This window comes from Lathyrus oleraceus, chromosome 7 (assembly GCF_024323335.1).
Source record: "Lathyrus oleraceus cultivar Zhongwan6 chromosome 7, CAAS_Psat_ZW6_1.0, whole genome shotgun sequence".
In the NCBI taxonomy this organism is placed as follows: domain Eukaryota; kingdom Viridiplantae; phylum Streptophyta; class Magnoliopsida; order Fabales; family Fabaceae; genus Lathyrus; species Lathyrus oleraceus.
The window spans coordinates 163,436,372-163,456,638 of record NC_066585.1 but is presented as its reverse complement, the minus strand read 5'-3'; the positions used below and the strand labels follow the sequence as shown (position 1 = coordinate 163,456,638).

The 20,267-nt window shown below is 33.7% G+C and overlaps 3 protein-coding genes across 3 annotated transcripts; 2 read left to right on the top strand and 1 right to left on the bottom strand.

The window, feature by feature from the left end:
• Positions 1-3,486: 3,486 nt before the first annotated feature.
• On the top strand, positions 3,487-5,178 carry LOC127102626 (auxin transporter-like protein 5). Its single transcript, XM_051039973.1, has 4 exons — positions 3,487-3,595; positions 4,060-4,144; positions 4,413-4,596; positions 4,721-5,178. The coding sequence occupies exons 1-4, from the start codon at positions 3,487-3,489 to the stop codon at positions 4,820-4,822; spliced, it is 480 nt and encodes a 159-aa protein (XP_050895930.1). The 3' UTR covers positions 4,823-5,178.
• A 4,767-nt stretch (positions 5,179-9,945) lies between these two features.
• On the top strand, positions 9,946-11,458 carry LOC127100864 (protein LIGHT-DEPENDENT SHORT HYPOCOTYLS 4). Its single transcript, XM_051038176.1, has one exon. It carries the CDS (start codon positions 10,484-10,486, stop codon positions 11,171-11,173), a length of 690 nt encoding a protein of 229 aa, XP_050894133.1. The 5' UTR covers positions 9,946-10,483; the 3' UTR covers positions 11,174-11,458.
• A 1,184-nt stretch (positions 11,459-12,642) lies between these two features.
• Positions 12,643-20,267, bottom strand: LOC127100863 (cell division control protein 2 homolog 2). The gene is made up of 9 exons (XM_051038174.1): positions 20,129-20,267; positions 19,988-20,033; positions 19,713-19,897; positions 18,710-18,830; positions 17,073-17,246; positions 15,365-15,528; positions 13,778-13,865; positions 13,644-13,697; positions 12,643-13,143 (listed from the first exon to the last, which is right to left on the bottom strand). The coding sequence occupies exons 2-9, from the start codon at positions 19,994-19,996 to the stop codon at positions 13,054-13,056; spliced, it is 885 nt and encodes a 294-aa protein (XP_050894131.1). The 5' UTR covers positions 19,997-20,033; positions 20,129-20,267; the 3' UTR covers positions 12,643-13,053.

Genomic DNA, 20,267 nt, shown 5'->3' with positions numbered 1-20,267 from the left:
GTAAGTAAAGAAAGATCAACCATCATTATTAATTTTTTATATTGCAAAAAGAAAGGTCACATAAATACATAATGTCCGGAGAATGAAAGGAAATATAGAAGATACAAAAGACCACAAAAATTTCAGAAAAAGCTTATAATGCATTGGACGACAACAATATGAACTTCTTTGGTGAATCTGAAAAAGAGGAAGAAACTTACCTATGTTACATTTAAAACCAAGAAGAAAATAAGATAAGTTATCTAACTTCTTAATTTACTTAAAAAGTTAGATAGAGATTCAAGTAAATCAAAACACCTTGTTTCTACCTCTATGATTGCTATCTCTTCCTTTGAAATAACAAATAAGGAATTATTGGGAGAAATAGATAGCTTAAGAGAAAAACAAAGTATTTTAATTCAAAACTCTTTTTATCCTTATTCTCCTTCTTCTCCTTCTCATGAGAATCTTGTTAAACCTATTAAGTGTAAACAATCCAATGTTTTAAGAAATAAAATTGAATACCGACCTAATAGCCTTGATAAGTTTACCAAAGGAATAGATAATTTGAATCTCATTCTAGGTAATCAAAGAGAATCTTATAACAAAGCTGGTTTAGGTTATGAACCTAAAAATAATGCTAAGGTTTTATTAAAATATGTCATACAAATAGAACCTCCAAACGTAATATTTTAAAATATAATTATTATAATAAAAATGACCATGTTGCGATATTTTATTTTGTTAGAAAAAGTCATGAAAGTAAAAAATGTCTATCCTATTTCTCTTTTTTATAAATACAACAACAACAACAATCAAGCCTTATCCCACTAAGCAGGGTCGAACAAATAGATATAATAGTTTCATGAAAATAAAATGAGACATATATCTACTTCATCTTATTTTAATAATCATGACTCTAGTCGGAAACATAAAGGTAGTATGCATTCCATGAACGGAAGAGGTCAAAAAAGATTTGAGTACAAAAGGTCAAAAGTTAAATTGTGATGAAAATATGCTTCACAACTTGAACTCAAAATTCCATATTAATAATGGTTGTTCAAATCATATGACTAGAGATATAAATATGTTATCTTATTTTACTCCTACAAGAGAATAAGTTTCTTCTTATGGTAACAACAAAGGTAATCTGTTGGATCTGCAACTATTGATAAGAGTCATAATCCTACCTCTGAGTTGTTTTTATTTATTGATTTTTTTATAACACAATTTAATTAGTATTTAGTAAGTTGTGTGACAAAGGTAATGAAGTATTGTATAATTCTTCTATACACAATGTCTTTAAAACTCCAAAATAAAATTTATCTTTTTCTTATTAAAACTTTTTCAAAAAGACCATGACTAAAGAAAAGTTCATTCATGTTACCTTTGATGAACTAACCTCATATTGGTTCTAGAGATAGAGTTATTTGTTTATGCAGATATTCTAAGAAAATATATCTTAGAAGACAAATATGATGAAAAACCTAAAGAATGGACAATATTGAAGGATCGTCATCTTGGCGAACAACATATGAAAAATCTCAAAAGAGGAAGGCATCCTTAAACAGATCAACGGAAGGAATGTGAAATGAAAAAAAAAATCTAAAACTCAACATCAACCAAGATGAAGAAGGTCGACAAATATTTTCAACTCAATGAACTAGTCTCAAAGCTAGATGATGTCTCTATGTGCTTATTTTTTCATCTTTATTAAGTAACTCATCCTTTCTATTTGAGATATTATTGGATTGTATGTGTTGTTTATATTTTCCTCTTTCTTTTTTGTCCTGCCTTTTTGATGATGACAAAGGAAGAGAAATATACTCTCATGTGAGTAAAGTATTCTCTCTTTATATGTGAGAACATGGTTCTATGTATTATACAAGTAAGATCTTCAATGGTTTTGATGATGAAAACTCAACATGAAAGATTACATATAAAGTCTCATCAATAAATAAGAAAGCACGAGATAAAGTGTTTCAAGTTCCAATTGAAAGTGCTAAACAAAGTTTAAATCAAATGTTAGACAAATTTTAATCAAGTAGAAGAACTTGGAGCTGTGAAGATGTGAATTTGAAGTTGTAAAGTTGTGAAATCTTTCTTGATCAAACGTTTAGCATTTTATCTTGTTTTTTACCACTTAGTTATAAATGAAACAATAATAAATCTTGAGCTACTAATTCAATTCACGCAAACACGAAAAGTATTTCAAACATCCACTACGCCAAAAAGGTTTTTTAACAGCGCATCTTAGACAACGCTTTTAAAAGAAAGCGTTGTCTAAGGTTAAAATAAAAATAAAACACGGAAAATGTTCTAAAAAAATAATGAAAGCGCTGTCTAAGGGGGGGTCTTAGACAGCGCTTTTAGAAAGCGCTGTCTAAGACCCTCCCTTAGACAACGCTTTTAGAAAGCGCTTTTAAATATAGACCTTAGTCAGCGCTTTTGAGAAAGCGCTGTTTAAAGTCTTTCAATTAAAAAAAAAATTAAAACCAAAAGCGTTGTCTAAGGTGGGGGTTTAGAAAGCGCTTTTGGAAAGCGCTGTCTAACGCATATCTTAGAAAGCGCTTTCCACAAAAGCGCTGTCTAAGGTCTAATTAAAATTAAATTTCAGACTTCTATTTTCGTTCTCAGTTCTTTTTGTTTTCCCTCCTGCGATTAAACCCCTTCATCTCCTTCTTTCTTTCTCTATTCTCCTTCTAATATTAGGCCATATTATCACCTCCATATTATCTTCTCTTATCACCTCCACCGATGTTTATCTTTCCAATCGATCTACCACTACCATCGCCAAACCAACTGAGGAAAACCCTCTCGAAACCCTAGATACCACCTCACCCAAACCCCTATCAGATTCAATCTCCAACGACAAAGATGCGAACAATAAGAAAACCAATGAAACACTTGCTGAAACCAAAATCGACGCTCCACTTTCCGATCTTTAAATTTAGATGTGTCGCGCAAAGCCGTATGGTATTTGCGTCCAGTTTTATGAGAAAGAGAAAAGTAATTCACGAGACGAAAGATACAATCTTGAGTTTAGGGTTTGTTTTGTTTCAGGATTGGTACTGAATTTAGGGTTTGTTTTGATCGCATATTTGGTACTACTTTTGTCTTACTTCTTCTGATGAAGTATGTAAGAATACTGATAGTTCTTGAGAAAAAGGAAGATCGTAAAGTGTAAGATATTAAAGCTGGTAAGGTATACTGTTACTTATACTAATATATTTTCTACATATGTTCATATTATGGCCATGTTTTGAAATGAAATATGATGCCATATCATTATAGTTTATGATAACAATATAACTATTTTTTGAACCATGTTTCTACATATGTTCATATTATGGGCATGTTCATTAATTATGATATCGACATATAGCTTTACAAGGAACGACACCTCTTTTTGTAGGAGTACTAATTGCTAATGCTTATGCCTTTTACAGTCTCTCTTTTTCAGAAGGATATGAAAAATTAGCCAGAGCAAGAAGAGAAGGCACACCCATGGACACTACAAATCCACCTTTGGCTGGTGCTGATGATTTTGATATGTTTGCTAATGATGATGAGTATGCAGCCACTGAACCATCTTCAGCTGAAAATACTGCACTTAGTGAACCACCATTAGATATGTAGATGTTTTTTGTTTTGAACGCAGATAATATGTCACTAACCTCTTAATGTTCTCCCTCCCTATTGTTATACTTCACATGTTCTGTCAACGCATAGCAAAATTGTATGCAACCAGCCAACACTTGGCATTTTTAACGTTGCTTATAAGCTACGAAGTTGAATAAACATCCTAGATCTAATACATGACTAAGTTGAAGAAACGTTGATTGAATACAGTGGCGACGCTGGACTAAGATGTTAAACTCATTATACAACTTGTGAAGTTTTTTTCTCTTATAGAGCAAAAGATATGATGAATTACATTACAACCTTCAAGGAGGCCATAATCTGATATCTATAGAAGAACACATGTTGTTATCAGTGATATTAAAATTTTTTAGTAGGGAATACTTTTCTGTATCTATGAAATTAAGCTTATGTGTTGATTTTCTCTTTTTTTAGTAGGGAAACACTGGAGAAACGTCGGCTTGGCCTTTAACTGCATATTTCTTCTGTTTGGATCTGTTATCCAACTTATAGCTTGTGCAAGGTATCTATCCTTACTTTTTATTATTATTTGCTACATACACGAGACACGACACTAACACTGATACGTAGACATTGATAATAACTTACCTAAGACTTACACAATTTCAGCATTTGATAGACTTTTATTCTAAGGTCGGTGTTATGGAAATTAAATTACTTGTTGAAGCAAGTAAACAACACATCACATGCATCTATGTGATTCATTGGGTTTAAGTAATGAATATGAATATTATCTTAATGGATTAAGTAATGTTGTCTGTTTGTTTCAGCAATATATATTACATAAATGATAATCTGGACAAGAGGACTTGGACATACATATTCGGAGCATGTTGTGCAACCACTGTCTTTATTCCCTCATTTCACAACTACAGAATCTGGTCCTTTTTGGGTCTTGTTATGACCACTTACACTGCTTGGTATCTAACAATTGCTGCAATCCTTCACGGTCAGGTAATTAATTAATTCATATATAATTATCAGAATCTTAATTATGTACAATATTTTAAGAGTAACATTAGCAATGTTAATTAACTAATGACAAGGTTTTGGATTATATGTTGTTGTTATTATTTAGATGGAAGGAGTTAAGCACTCGGGTCCAAATAAAATGGTGCTATATTTTACTGGGGCCATAAACATTCTCTACACATTTGGGGGCCATGCCGTTACTGTGTAAGACAATCTCAGACATTTATTTAGATTCGTGTCCTTTACGTTTTCACCCCTCAGAGTAGTACTATAGTTGGTAGAGGTTAATTGATTAGTTAGTAATTAACTAAGTCATTAATTAAGATAGTACTATTAGAACAATATCAAAATAACAATTTGGACTTAAAAGTCATTTTGATTGTGACTCCACCTTAACTTCTATAGACATAATCTGAACATGGATCTAATCACATTACATATGTACTTCATTTTAATTCTCTCACTTTCTTTTTGAATATAAATTGTAATTCTATTTCGCATATGATGGAAAAAACAGTGACAAAATATTTACTGAAAAATATAGTAACTTTTTAACCCCAAAATACCCTTGTTAGGCGTGGGAGGCAAAAAGTGTCTCTTTTCTAGAGAATCCATGAGTTTTCTTTTAGCATTTAAAATAGGAGGGTCTTAGAAAGCGCTTTTGGCCAAAGCGCTGTCTAAGGGGGTGGGGCTTAGACAGCGCTTTTCAAAAGCGCTGTCTAAGGTATACCTAAAAAATTTAAAATAAGAGGGTCTTATAAAGCGCTTTTGGCCAAAGCGCTGTCTAAGGGGGGGGGGGGGCTTAGACAGCGCTTTTAAGATTTAAAAAAGCGCTGTCTAAACCTTTAGCAGCGGAGGTTTAGACAGCGCTTTAAAGCGCTGTCTAAGGCTAAAAAAAGCGCTGTCTAAGGTCTTGTTTGTTGTAGTGATCTCATCACTTTGAAGAAACTTCTTAAAACCAATTTGAGCAAATACATTGGTTAATTGATTAAAAAGCTAGTTTAATCAATTAGGAATACAAACATACATTGGTTAAACCATTAATCCCTTATTCTAATAGGTTAAAATAATGTGTAATGTGTCTTAATCAACTAAAAGAGCTTGTAATCGATTAAGTGACCTCAACATTTAAAATTTCCTTTTTGGATTAAGATAAACAATTACAACATGCTTTTAATCGATTAAAGCGTTAAAAATACCATGGATTGTTGCCTTTTAGAGTTAAATTCTTCTCATATAAAGGAGCATTCTCCTCAATTCAAAATACACCCGTTTTCAGAATATAACTCCCTCATATCTTTTTACTACTCATTCTTTTATAATTTTTTTCACTAGAGTTGCCTTAGTGCCGAGAAAGTGAAAAGCTTCATCTCAGAGTTGTGATGATGTTGTGTTGTAATTGTTTATTCAAAAGTTTACTTCTCTTGTGACATCTTTTATAATTGATTTGAAGGTTATAATATAAACTTGTAAAAAACTTGGTTTAAGGTTGTTGAGTTGAATCCCTGTAAAAGCTCTAAGTTGTTTTGTTTGATTCTATGCAATAGCTAAAGGTTGTTTGTAAAAGTTTATTGGGCTGATCCCGTGCAAAATCTAAAGATGTTTGTGAAAGGTTATTGGGTTGAACCTAGGGAAAAGATCAAGCTTGTTTGATTGAAAATCTCAAAAGGAAACTCTTAGGGACTAGAGTAGGCTACGTAGTTTAGGTCGAATCAGAATAATCTCATGTGTGAAGTTTCTATCCCTATCTCTTTTTATTTTTTTCATTTATTTTATTAAACTGTTTATTTCTCAGTCTCTTCTCATTTCAATAATTTTGCTGCTCTATCTCATTTTATTTCTCTCTTCTAACACAAATTGTTTTCAAATCAAAGCATTTTTACAAATCGATTTTTGAAATCAAAATATCATAATTCACCTCGTCCCCTCTTGTGTTTGGAGTCTCTTGTTCAACACGGAGGGGCCTATACCCTATAAACTCTCCATGGAGAGTCGGTTGCAATAACATGGAAGGTAAATAAGCTAAATTGCTATTACAAATAAGTCATTTTTTATGTTAAATTCATATTCTTATATAAAATATCACCAATGTAAACTTACACATTACAAGTTAAATAAATGATATTTTTACCAAAGGTTTGTTTTCAATTATTATTGGCGTTAATAACAGGGTAAAATTTGAACTATTTGTGTAGACACTAACCCTAGAACGCGTAGGAAGTGTACCATAAAAAGAAAATTCCAAATAAGCCATTAACCTCGAACACGAATGAGGCACACGAGTTAAAGGCATCGAGCTTGGAACGCGAAGGTGATGCACACATAAAGACACCATAAAATCCGAACATAGAACATATAGATGGTGCTCAAGGCTAAGTCCCACTGAAATTAGCTAGTCTAGTGCGAGAATGGTGACACTAATCATGTCGGTCTCGAACCAAGTTATCACTTAGAAACAAGGAAGTGGGATGGGACCATTGGACAAGATTGATCCCTAAAGACATCCAATAAGCCATCTGGATTATTATCCCAAAACGGTCACATAAAAACAAGGACATCGACCCTAAAATGGGGCGAAGAGGAACATGTATGAAATACCATTATGTTTTATTCATTTAAGTCAAAATCACCTAACTTATTTCCACATGAAGTAAAATAAAAAAACACTGCACCATGACAAACGATAAAACAAAAACCTCATTCATTAATTAGTATAAAGTATAATAAGAGGGTCAAAGGCTTATACAAATGTTTTACAAAAAGGGAAAACCAACACAATTGCGTCATATAATTCAAAAACAAGGAAAAGACGTCTAAGAAGTCAGAGCATCACCAAAAGGGGACAAGCTTTCCATCTATGACTTCCTGCTTAACATGAATCTTCTCTCTTGAAATCTTTATGTCAGCATAGAGAAACTCTACCTGATTCAAGGAATTATCAAATGAAGCTTGCATAATGTTGCATCTAATCTAAATGAGTTTCACATATTGATCATGCAAGGAGACTTTATATGATTCCAACGCCTTAATCTACCTCTTAATCTCCTCTAAGTTTTCTCCAAGTCTTCTGTGACTTAAGCAAGGTTGCATTAGACTCTTTCAAGGAATTTTCCACATTCTTCGTGATTTTGTCAAAACAACTCAGGGACTTATTGACCTTGTCCATAGCGGTCTCAATTTTTTATAAAGACGTATGTAATTTGTCTAAGGCCTTTGTTAGACACGTGACTCCATACACAAGGGATAAATGGTGAATTGTGGCAGTTGTAAAAATGATAGTCTAAAACAAAATCATTTTCTAAATCAGAGTTTGAAAATATTTTATCAAAAAATTTTGAATATGCGGCGGAAAAAAACAAAGTAAAGAAATTAAGTGGAAAATGAAAGAGTTAAGGGAAGAGAGAATGACGTCGGTAATTTATAGAGGTTCGGTCTTAAAGAAATAACCTACTCCTCTCCACAAGAATTGATCTTGAGAGTATCAAATAATGTTTGAGAGCTTTTAGAAGGTCAAGCCCATGAACCCCCTTAAATATAGGAAATTAAGTTTCAGACTAACTTCCAACCAAACAACAAACTGAGGAATGAAATGGTTAGTCTTCACGTCAAACAACGAACATAGCTTTGAGTGGTTAGTCTCTAAGCCAAGCTAAGATTTTTCACAGACTAATCTCGAACCAAGATGGAATTTTGAGTTGGCTATCCTAAAAAATAAACATAGATTTTGCACAGGTTAACCACAAACCGAACCGAGATAAATGACCTAATCAATTAGCTAATTGATTAGGTAGTTGCAATAATCAATTATTTTTTCCCAAATTGAAAGGTTAACCACAAACCGAACCGAGATAAATGACCTAATCATTAAGACATTGTCACAATCGATTATAGACACAAATGTTCATTATCTAATCGATTAGGACAAGTATCTAATTGATTAAACAATTATAAAAAGTCTTCTAATTAACTGAATAATTTCTTAGTCAATTGGTTAGGCTCCAAAAACATTTTTGGTGATTTTAATTAAAAAAAAGGCTTCAAAAATAGTTTTTTTTACTGTGTTTGTTGATTTAGCCACACTTTTTATGAAACACCCTTGTGTCTTTAGAATATATTGATCACTATGAAACACCCCTGTATCATGCTCAGTCGCCTAACTTTTATCCTTCCAAGTATCCATTTCCTTATAGGAGTTGCTCGTGAAAGAACATTACCCCTGACCAGCAGCAGCCAGAGAGAACATATAAGTCGTCTGGTAGGCATAAAAAGTCACCTCATAAAAGAGCTTCATCTTCTCTACCTCAGGAAGATTCTAGAGATATGCAAGATCTTCTTCAAAGAGGGAAGCGAATACCTCTTGAGAAGTGTGGGCAATCAAGGATGGTAAAATGGCCGACAACTTAAGCAGAGGTGTAGATGACCCAACATTGGCTAGATCAAGTCTAACAGGAACACCCCCTGACAACCGAGTCTGCTTGCCCAAACTTACCTCTTGAGGAAGGCTCTAATACTTAAATCTCTCCGCCCTTTCAAACCTCGTGCTTGAGAGACTAAACTTCCTTCTTAAGAGGCCGTGTATTGATATTTTTAATATAACTCAAAAATAAGAAGACAAAGTCGTTAATGGTCATAAAGATCACGCTCAGACATTAAGACAAGACCACGAATAACCATAATGACCATACTCAGTAAAGAAGACATGGTCATTAATGACTACAAAATGACCATAATCATATATATACACGCATTAAAATCTCAAATGTTGATTATTACGGAAAGGAGGAGTATTGTTTATGCATGGATGCAAATAACTTATGCACCCCACACTATGATTGAAGTTTGGAAAGTACAATCCAAGTGCACTACAGTTATTTAGTCTTAAGATTGAAAAAATGACTTGTGAATGAACTTAATTCATGCCATCATGCTATACAGAAAACAGTTGCCATGGCACCCGCGTAACCCTTTAATCTTAGGTTAATAGACCTATCAAGTGCAAATTGACAATTTTCTGTCCACTCCAATGGTATAAATTGTATTATTTCTACTTACTTTACTTAAAGAGGTAGGCCAAAACAACTTCCCCCACCTTTCTTTTCTTCTCCACTTCAAAGCATAATATAAAGAAGACATAAAAGAAATTAACAAACTAAATAAATTAAAAGTCAATTAACTAGGGTGTGATCAATGATTGAGATGGATTAATTGAAGTGGTATTCAAACTGTCATCACTTGGTCTCTAATGCATGGACCCCTCTTTTGTCTCCCTATAGCTAGGAAATTTGCTACCCCCTATATACCCTATACCTCATCCCAACCCTCAAATCCTCTTATTCTTATTGCTTAACTTTTATAAATTCCTCGTCACCTCTCCCAAATTAGACTCACCTTTTTTTCTTCTTCACATCCATAAGATTGAGTATAACCTTAGTTAACTAGACCAAGAATTTCAACCAATTATCATCATCTTCATTACTAGATCCATGTATCCACCCATGATCCATGTTACCAAAATCACACCAAACTCCTATCTCTTTCCTTTTGACCACATGCCATGAATTCTAAAATCAAACACTTTTTTCAAAATCACCGAATTTTAACTTCTCTCATCCAGCTAGCTAGCTTTAGACAAATCCCAACCAAACCCACCTGAATAACACTACCTTTTACACATCAAATATCTCAAACCACAATTAAAAAAAAAACCTATATATACACACATATACAAACACTTATCTCAACATATACAAAAACAAAACAAAAACGTCTTGTGATCAAGCTCAATAACACACACATAACCTAGCTCAAAACTAGAGGTTAAAAGGTAAGTTGCATCACAGTTCAAACCATCATTCATCAGAACTTTGATATGTCAGCTGCCGTGGCTGCCGCCGCCTCCGCCGCTATCTCCGGCTGCCAAAATTCCTCCTCAAGCAGCAGCAACCATAGTGAAGAGTTAATAACTTCACAAAGAATGCGAGTTTCTGTTGCTCCACCACTAAGCAGGTACGAGTCACAAAAGAGACGTGACTGGAACACTTTCGGTCAATACCTAAAAAACCATCGTCCACCATTAACACTCTCACGTTGCAGTGGTGCACATGTTCTCGAGTTTCTTCGTTACTTGGATCAGTTTGGAAAAACCAAAGTTCACTCTGAAAACTGTGCTTATTTTGGAAACTCACATCCACCAGGTCCATGTCCTTGTCCTTTGAAACAAGCTTGGGGTAGTCTTGATGCTCTTATTGGTAGGTTACGCGCTGCTTTCGAAGAGAACGGTGGTTCATCAGAGATGAACCCTTTTGGAGCACGTGCTGTGAGATTGTATCTTAGGGAAGTTAGAGATGCTCAAGCTAAAGCTAGAGGAATTGCTTATGAGAAGAAGAAAAGGAAGAAGGTGAATGTTCAAAATCAACCAAATGGGTCGATGATGGTGGATCAGGATCATGGTATAGTGCATTCAGGGTATGGTTATGGTGGTGGTTATGTTGATCAGTACTCAAATTTTAATGGGATAGCTTCTAGAAATGATGCTGCAGTTTCCTACTTTTCATCATAGTGTGTTTAAGATATATATATACTTCGATTATTATATATTATGCATAGTATTTCATGCATGTGTTGATAGAAGCTGTAAAATCATAAGGGTGTGACCATTATTTATAGCCTATTATCAGTTATGTAGTGTAAAATCATAAGGGTGTGATCATTATTTATAGCCTAAAATCATTCGTTATATCCTATGTTTGGTTTTTAGGGTAAGTAAAGTATGAATTTGATTAATGATATTATTTGCCATATATGATACATCCATTATTGGACTTTAATCTTTTCGGCTCTATTTTTTTATATATAAATTGGGTATCATTTGCGTGCAACTGTAGAGATTAATTTTTCGAGTCGGTGAGAATCACAATAACGACAAAATTCTTTCTCAAAAGAACTTAACACTCGCATGTTCAGAATTGAGTTCAAACCTAAGATCTCTAGTTAAACTGAAAGAGACTCTTACCAACAAGTTTTTGGCTCAATTTTTAGATACACGAGATATACATGAAAACAAAGGTATTAAGATTTGATACGTTGTAAATTGAGATGTTTTTATATTTAAGGAGGGAGTTAGTAGTATTTTTTTAAGAATTAAAGAAGATCTTTTTGTTAGGAAAATCAAGGAAGGATTTTTTTTTTCTTTTCAAATGATGATTATTTGTTTATTGAATATGTATTGAGTCTAATCCAACCTCTACAAAATTAGATTTTAAAGACAGTCATCACTTATAAAATATGAGACTCTTTTAATAAAAAATTACAAATAGTTAAAAAGTTATTTATTTGTATGATGAAAGTATATTGTAACTACAACTGCAAAGTTAAACGGGATTTATAAGTTTTTTGTAAACTTGAACTGATCAAGTGATAACTAAACTTGAACTCATTTAAAGATCTCATTAAATCGAGCAAATATTAGTTACATGATGTAAGCGTATGAGAATATTTTCAAAACAATATTTAAAGTTCAAGAGAAATATCTAAACTTTCTTTGCACTATACCTTGAATGGATAACATTTAACTACTAGAGGTATTAGTTTGTGGGGTTAAGAATCAACCCATCCCATCTGTTGAATGGTGGGGAATATATTTTTACGGCATTCATTCGGCAGAATCAAAGTTTGAATGACCAGCATTAATGAAAAGCTCCCACTGCTTTTCATGGAGAAGATGGTGAAGTGGAGGCTATGCTTCAAGCTTTCTCATTCAACCTGTTTCTAGAGGGGTTTGCAACAATTCACTCAGTATTTCCAAATATGCAAAGCATCTAAACATATTAATGATTAAGCACCAGCACGGTGTAAGGGCGGGAGTCAACAACATTTCGACCCCTCCTTCAAATCTATTTCTCATCCTCATCTTGGATCTCCGATACAAAGAGATTTTGTCTCTCATTCCCATTTTAAAACCGTGACGCAACAATTATTTGCAACAATGCAACGATTCCATTTTATTATAATAAAAAATACTTTCTGATATGTCACTAGTACAGTTTGTGCATATTATTGATAATCTAATACCCAATCTGCAGATAAAAGCAAGTTACAGACAAGAACGTATCAGGTATGTTAAATTTACATGCTCCATGCCAGCAGGAGTAACCATTTGTTCTACTACAACCACCATTCAGCAATGTCTATTAATATTGTACATCAGGCAAACAGGAATTTGCTGGTTGCATTGTATTGAGACTAAGACAACAAAAAAATAATAGAGAATATAATCACACTCAAGCTGAATATAAAAAAATATCTGTAAGAACCAATAAATAAAATATTACTCAGTCCAAAGCATTGAAGAAAATAGCACGGATAGCACACATTTCTGAGCCAAAAACCCATTACTGCTACACATAATAATATAGACACCTCTTCAGTGAAGCCAGGACTTCAGGGGACAAATTTAATGTCTTTGAAGTATTCGTGCTCAAGAGCGCCCCTGGCAGTAATTCTTCTGCTGGGATCCAAGCGAAGCATACTCTGGAATACAACACAACGCATCCATATACTAATGTAAGAACCAGTTAAAATCAATGAAAACAATCTTAGGGAGGGCATAAAACATGCAAATCTGAATAGTGAGAAATCAGCTACAATTGGTCATTGTTTTGTTTTGCCAAATAAAGGTAGTGTTCATCTACAACATTATGAGAATCATTACCATCTAATACTTAAGCTTTTCTAACTGCTTTGAATGTGGATCTTTAGTTTTATCCTAGTTCTAAAATAACAGTTAGTACTTCCTCTTCATTGATAACAAAATATGTATATAACATTTGGCTTCATTATACCACTGTAGTAAAGAAATTTTCTTTCTTCATTATTTTAAAAAAATAGCATATTTGATGCTGTCACAGTTAATACTTCCTCTTCATAGATAGCAAAATATGTATAACATTTGGTTTCATTTTATAACCGTAATCGAGACATTTTCTTTCTTCATTATTTAAAAAAGTATCAAATTTTATGCTGTCACTTACAGATAACAGATCAAGACCAGATGGCTCAAGACTTGGGACCAGAGTTGCCAGGTCCTGCAAAATACAAAATAAGGTTAAACATGGCAATGGAATCCTAACATTATTTAATGTGAGTTAAAGATGCATTTAATTACCTTAGATGGCCACTTGGGAAAGGCGGATTTAAAATCAGGCAATGAAGTCACTCCAGGCCATGTATCTTCATTAGGTGTACCCGTGATTCTTCATATAAGGAACAATGTATAAGATTATAAGCAGACATTATGTACTGTTTATTTGTTTGTTACATGCTTGTTTGAAAGAAAAAATATATTGGCTGCATTATATTAGATTGCAATTCCGGCGGTATAATGGTCTCTGAGCTATAATTTGAAACGAGAGTATACACTTTGATCACAAAACATTAACGAAAAATTCTAGTAAAATATGTTACGAATCTCTAAAAGTATTCCTTAGGTTCGCCCATTTTTTGTCATAAAGCCCAAAACTAGATTACAAAACATAGCCCAAACTCCAATTGTATCCTCATAACCAAGGTAGTCAAACTCGAGATCCTATGCAAGATCGGGTTGGGGTAATTAGATCGTGAATCGGGGGATCGTAAGATCCTACCAAATTTAAAAATTCACATATATTTTGCATATAGATTAATAATATGCATATGACACTACATAGTATAAAAATAAAATTCAAATAACACTAAAATTACTTTTAAAAACTGAAATTTCATAGGATAATATTCATTAAAACTAATTCAAGACAATTCCAAAACACCACAACATTCAAAACAGTAGCAAATAATAATTGAAAACTTATAAGAAAATGGGAGAAAGGTTCCAACAGCAGGGGGAGCAGTGAAAGCACCGCAACAACTAAAGTTCCAACAGCAGAACTTGAAGCCATGGGAGAAAGGTTGAATTTTTTTTTAATAGAGAATGAAAGGTTATTTTAACCGTGAAAGAGAAGATAGAGAATGAAATATTGAGTGAGACAACGACTTTATTTAACTGAATAAATTGGAATGAATAAATATATTTTGGGAAGTTACCCTAATCATAATATATTTTTGGAAGTTGAATAAATTCATAATTATTTGGTGGCTGAGTATTAATTACTCTTAATTATTATCATTTATCCTAGTTATTAGGCTGAAAAGAATCGTTTCAGATTGCAAAACTAATTTAAACAAAAACGGAATTTTTCAACAAAAACGGCGATTCTACCGTTTTCACGTGATATCACGGCGATTCTGGCCGTGCCTACCAAAAAACGATTCTGATCATCCTCTGGCACGGTGGATAGTTGCAAGATCGTAAAATCGTACGATCGCGATTTTGACTACCATGCTCATAACTACCAACCAAATGCAAATGGTCTTAAATCTATGAGAAATGTCAATGTAAAATACAGGCATAGGAAAGTTCATACCACTTATTATTTGCATTCATCTATCAAAGTAATACATACAGTATTCAGGTCCTTCCATCAGAATCCCTATCAAGACTATTCTAAACTATTAAAACCTGGAAAAGTTTGTAACCTAACAATCATTAAGATTAATCGACAGTTGGAAAATCCCAGTACACATCTGAGCCATAATTCCAATTTAAGTGTAGAGACTTTTAATGGATTTAGGAAGCATTCTTTGTCCAATTTGTATCTGACAGAATTTTCTATGATATCTAATTAACTGTAAAACTTATGGCAAAAAAGCTACATACCTGAATATTTTAAACAATTCATCAATCTCAGAATCCCCAGGGAAAAGTGGTCGCTGGTTTATCATCTCTGCAAATATGCATCCCACTGACCAAACATCAACTGGGGTAGAATAATGACGGGACCCAAGCAATATTTCTGGAGCTCTGTACCATAGTGTCACCACCTAAAAACAATCACCAAAACCACAATGTAAAAATAGGAATCAATATCAAGTTATAAAATCCCATCTACCATTATACAGTTTCAAAAGATTTTAATGTTCTTAAAGAATCTACTTCTGTAAATCTTTTAATTAGATAACTTCAAGTATCTGTGTTTGAAAGAAATATAGACTACCTGGCCTGATACACACATAGCAAAAGACAAAAAGGACCAACAAGGGATTCTTGCTTACCGTGTTTACTTGTAGAACTCACTAACTTGTGTATTTCATGTATTTAAATTTTTAAATTTATAAGAATGGCAATAATTTCAACATAAGTTAGATGGATAACATAAAACAGACTATTTCACAGTTCCCATGAAACGATTTCCTTAAGTTAATTTGGGAGTTAAATTCATTATCTTGGTAAAGAAGTGTTAAAATTAGCAATCCATTACGGGGAAAGACAAATAATACATCAATAACAGCAGCCATCTAGCCTTCTCCCAGGAGGTGAGTTGACAAAATGGGTCAATAAATGGCATAGGGTTCTGTCAGTGACCATTATAGCAAAATCATCAACAGAAAGGTCTTTATACTGCTCTCTGCTAACTATGTAGGTCTCCCTTTACCGGTTTTAATCAAACTACCCCCCATTTGAGACTTTTCTCACTAGCCAGTGGCCTACTATAGCCACAATCATCTTCTCGACTGACCAAACAATCCTACACGAGTTTTCATCATTTCTTCATCAATTTAATAATAATAAGATACCCAGGAGGAAGGTCCAACAGATAACAAATTATAGTCAGGGAGAAGAAATGATAAACTGACAAGATCTATTGCATTGCTTTAGCATTATAAAATCTTAGAATTTGGGTTGGCCCTAACTCAACAAGTAATCTAGGATATGCTCTAATACCATCTTAGAAGGGCCTAATTCATTCCCACAAAACCGAGTTTGTAAGGTGATGATTGTCCCTACTTATAAACACACATGTCATATTTCTAAGCAATGTGAAACTAAATCCATCCCTTCAGACCAAACACAATGAAGACGTTGGAGGCTGCAATAAATACAAGCTACATGCCGCAATTTAGGCGAATAGGGGCAGACCACAATGAAGGCAGAAATCCTAACACACCCTCTCACACTCTTAATACCATCTAAGTATTTGAGTTGGGTCTAACTCAACCTTACAAAACCGACTTGTAAGGTGAGGATTGCCCCCCACTTATAAACACAACATAGGCCATATCTCTAAACAATGTGGGACTAAATCCACCCCATCAAACCCAACACAATGAAAGTATTGGAGGCTGCAATAAAGGCATCCAAATGCCACAATTTAGGCGACTAGGGAAGGACTGCAGTGAAAGCGGAAATTCCAATATAAACCAATAAGATTTCCGACTAAAGTTTGTGGTTCTAAATTATTCAAACATTAAAGTTAAGCATGCGTACTTAATTATATTCTTGTGCATCAGCCCATTAATTTCAATTTTTTAATATCTCCATAGATGACCAATTTCCAAAAGCCAACATAAGGTAGCAGCACACAAACCTCATGTGTAAATGTCCTAACAGGAATTCCAAATGCTCTAGCCAACCCAAAATCTGCAAGCTTTAGCGCATTAGAGCTGCGATCTATCAACAGATTTTGTGGTTTCAGGTCTCTGTGAAGAACTCTATGAGAATGACAGTAAGCAATGCCACAGAGAATTTGATAGAGGAACATCTGCAGAAAGCATCATTAAACAATTCAAATTCCAAATTAATTGGTCCACTTTGCCACTATGATTAGATCATTTCTTTTCCAATACGTGATAAAATACATTTATATTAGTGATGTGTGATAAGGTAGAAGTATTTATCGTGATAAAAAATGCACAATTAAATGGGAAGGGAAACTAATACTGATATGCTCAAGTGCAGATAATTCATTTCAAAGTTGAGGCAGGCAATGAAAAGGGGGGCAAAAATCTAATGAAAGACAAAAGATGCAAACTAATACATTATTTTTACAGTCATGTGATGCTTTGCACCAGCAAAGAAGACTAGAGTTCCTTCTAATCAACTTGTAACTAATGTAGGTAATATTGGAACATGCTACCAAATAGAAAATAGATATGTTATGATCAACGAAGCACGGACATGATACGAGTATCGGATACCATACGTATCCAATACAACGATACGTCAATAATTGAATAATATAGGGTACGATACGTTTAAGATACATATATAAAAATTAAAATTATACATCAGTCTAACAAAAATCAAACAAATACGTAATTTTTAACACGATACTAGATTGCTGAAAAATGTAAAAGATTTGAAGAATGAAGAAAGGAACTTGCAGACGAATCTAAAACTTTCCTTTATAAATAATATTAATAAAATGTAAAAAGAAAGTAATAATTAATCTGAATTAAATTTCAAATATCGGTAATTGGTAAGAAATTATAGGAATAAAACCCATCTTAAAAAAAAAGACAAGTATTAGGAAAAAATTAAATGGGAGTATTAAAGAGAACTACCATTAAAAAGTGAGTGAATGACCTATAAAAATGAAGAGTCATGTATCCGCATCATATTGGAGCCGTATCGCCGCCGTATCAGAATTTTTAATTTATCATTTAAAATAAAAAAATTCAGATACTCCTTCGATACCTATCGGCGTTGTATCACAATGTATCGGCGTATCAGATACGATTCGGCTGAGATTTCGACATATCCGTGCTTCATTAGTTATATCAGATACGATTCAGTTTCAGTAATTAAAAGAACAAATAATCCTACTTCATTTTCAGTAAGCAAGCCCAGAAGCATTTGGCAGGCCCAATCAACATACTAAAGGCCAAACTTAATCAACCTGCCACTCGTCTTCATAAATAGGAAACTATTATGGACAAAGTCATACCAATCAACAACAATCCAACATACAATTCATCACAACAAAATTCAAGAGACATGCATAATATGTATGCCCCTGCATTTTGACAAGCTATAGTTATGTTGCCAACCAAAATGTTAATAAATCACAATTGACTATCATATTTGATTCATTTAGAGAGACAGGCATGGGGATACAAATACATTCAATCAATAGTTGAGTTGTATTTCTTGCTACTTAGTTACTTTTGTAGTCACAAAAAAGCTGAAAGTTTCTAAAGAGAACAGAAGTAGTAAGTCACACACTTTTACTTGACGTTGATCTTTGGAAAATTCCGGAGATGAATCCATATGCTTCTTTAGATCTAAGTCAAGGTACTCAAAAACAAGATACAATCGCTTCTCACTATGCACAACATCCTGCAACCTGCCATCAACCATAACTCAATAAGCAAATAGTTAAAGAAGCAGAATAACATTATGACACCAACGTATGAACTATGACCTAATTGAAACAACATATCCAATGAGACTTAAGTCAACAGGTTTCCCTGTGCCATCCAATCCTAATTTTAACATTATAAATGGAATTAGACTATCACATTGGCCACAAGAAAGGGACAGAAACTATCAACAACATCATAATTCACTAATTTAGCCAAGCCAGAATAACCACACAGATAGATAGCATTGTTCATACGCAGCATCGGATTGACAAGGAAAATACAAATACAAATTCAATCCGTAAAGGCATAAACTATCACCAATATCATCATACACTTTTATAGCCATGCCAGAATAATCACACGGATAGACAGCATTGTTCATAACAGCATCGGATTGACAAGGAAAATACAAATACATATTCAATTCGTAAAGGCATGAACTATCACCGATATCATCATCCACTAGTTTAGCCCTGCAAGAATAATCACACAGATAAACAGCATTGTTCATATGGATTGACCCACCAGGAAAATACAAAGACTTACGCAACTCACCAAAGCATAAACTATCACTGATATCACCATACACTAGTTTAGCCATCTCAAACTAATCACAGAGCCATAGATGAGTGTATGTAATCAAATCAATTCTTTTTTATGCTATCATAACTTAAACGTCAAACACCAGTTTTCAGTGCAGATCTATAACTCTAACATCAATGTACCAGAAACAGCACAAGAAAAACACACACTGAGACTCTAAACCTCACATTAAACACTAATCTTCTTAATTTCAAACATAATATCATTGCTTAGTGCATCAATTACAACATCAGCATCCAACACATTACTCATCAGAATACCTAACAATGTTCCGATGCTGCATTTCTTTCAAAAGAGAAATCTCTCTTATGGCAGTGCTTGGAACCCCCTCATCTTCCTGTTCGAGTCGAATCTTCTTCAAAGCAATGGTCTCATTGGTAACACGGTCCCTAGCCTTGTACACCACACCGTATGTACCTTCTCCTATTTTCTCAACCTTCTCATACTGCAAAAACTCACAAAATCAGGGAAAACAATCAGAGCAAATTTTCATATTCACAAAGAGAAACTAAAAATATAACCCGATTTCACTAACCTGTTCCATGGAAGAAACTCTCTAAGTTCAAAGGGATGTTCTAGTTCTACGTAAAACCAAACAGAAAGAAAAACATGTGAAATTAGAGAGAGTAGAAAACAGATTAAAGATGATGAAGACGAAGAAGATCTAAGCAGTTACCGGAGCGAGAAACCGTTACACAGACAGCGCGGCGTATGGTCTTTCCAGTCACATAGTCTAGTCTCAGTCTCCGCCTCTCTTATGTTCAGTCTTTCTCTATTCCTCTTATTCTCTCACCCTCCTTTATTTTACATAATTT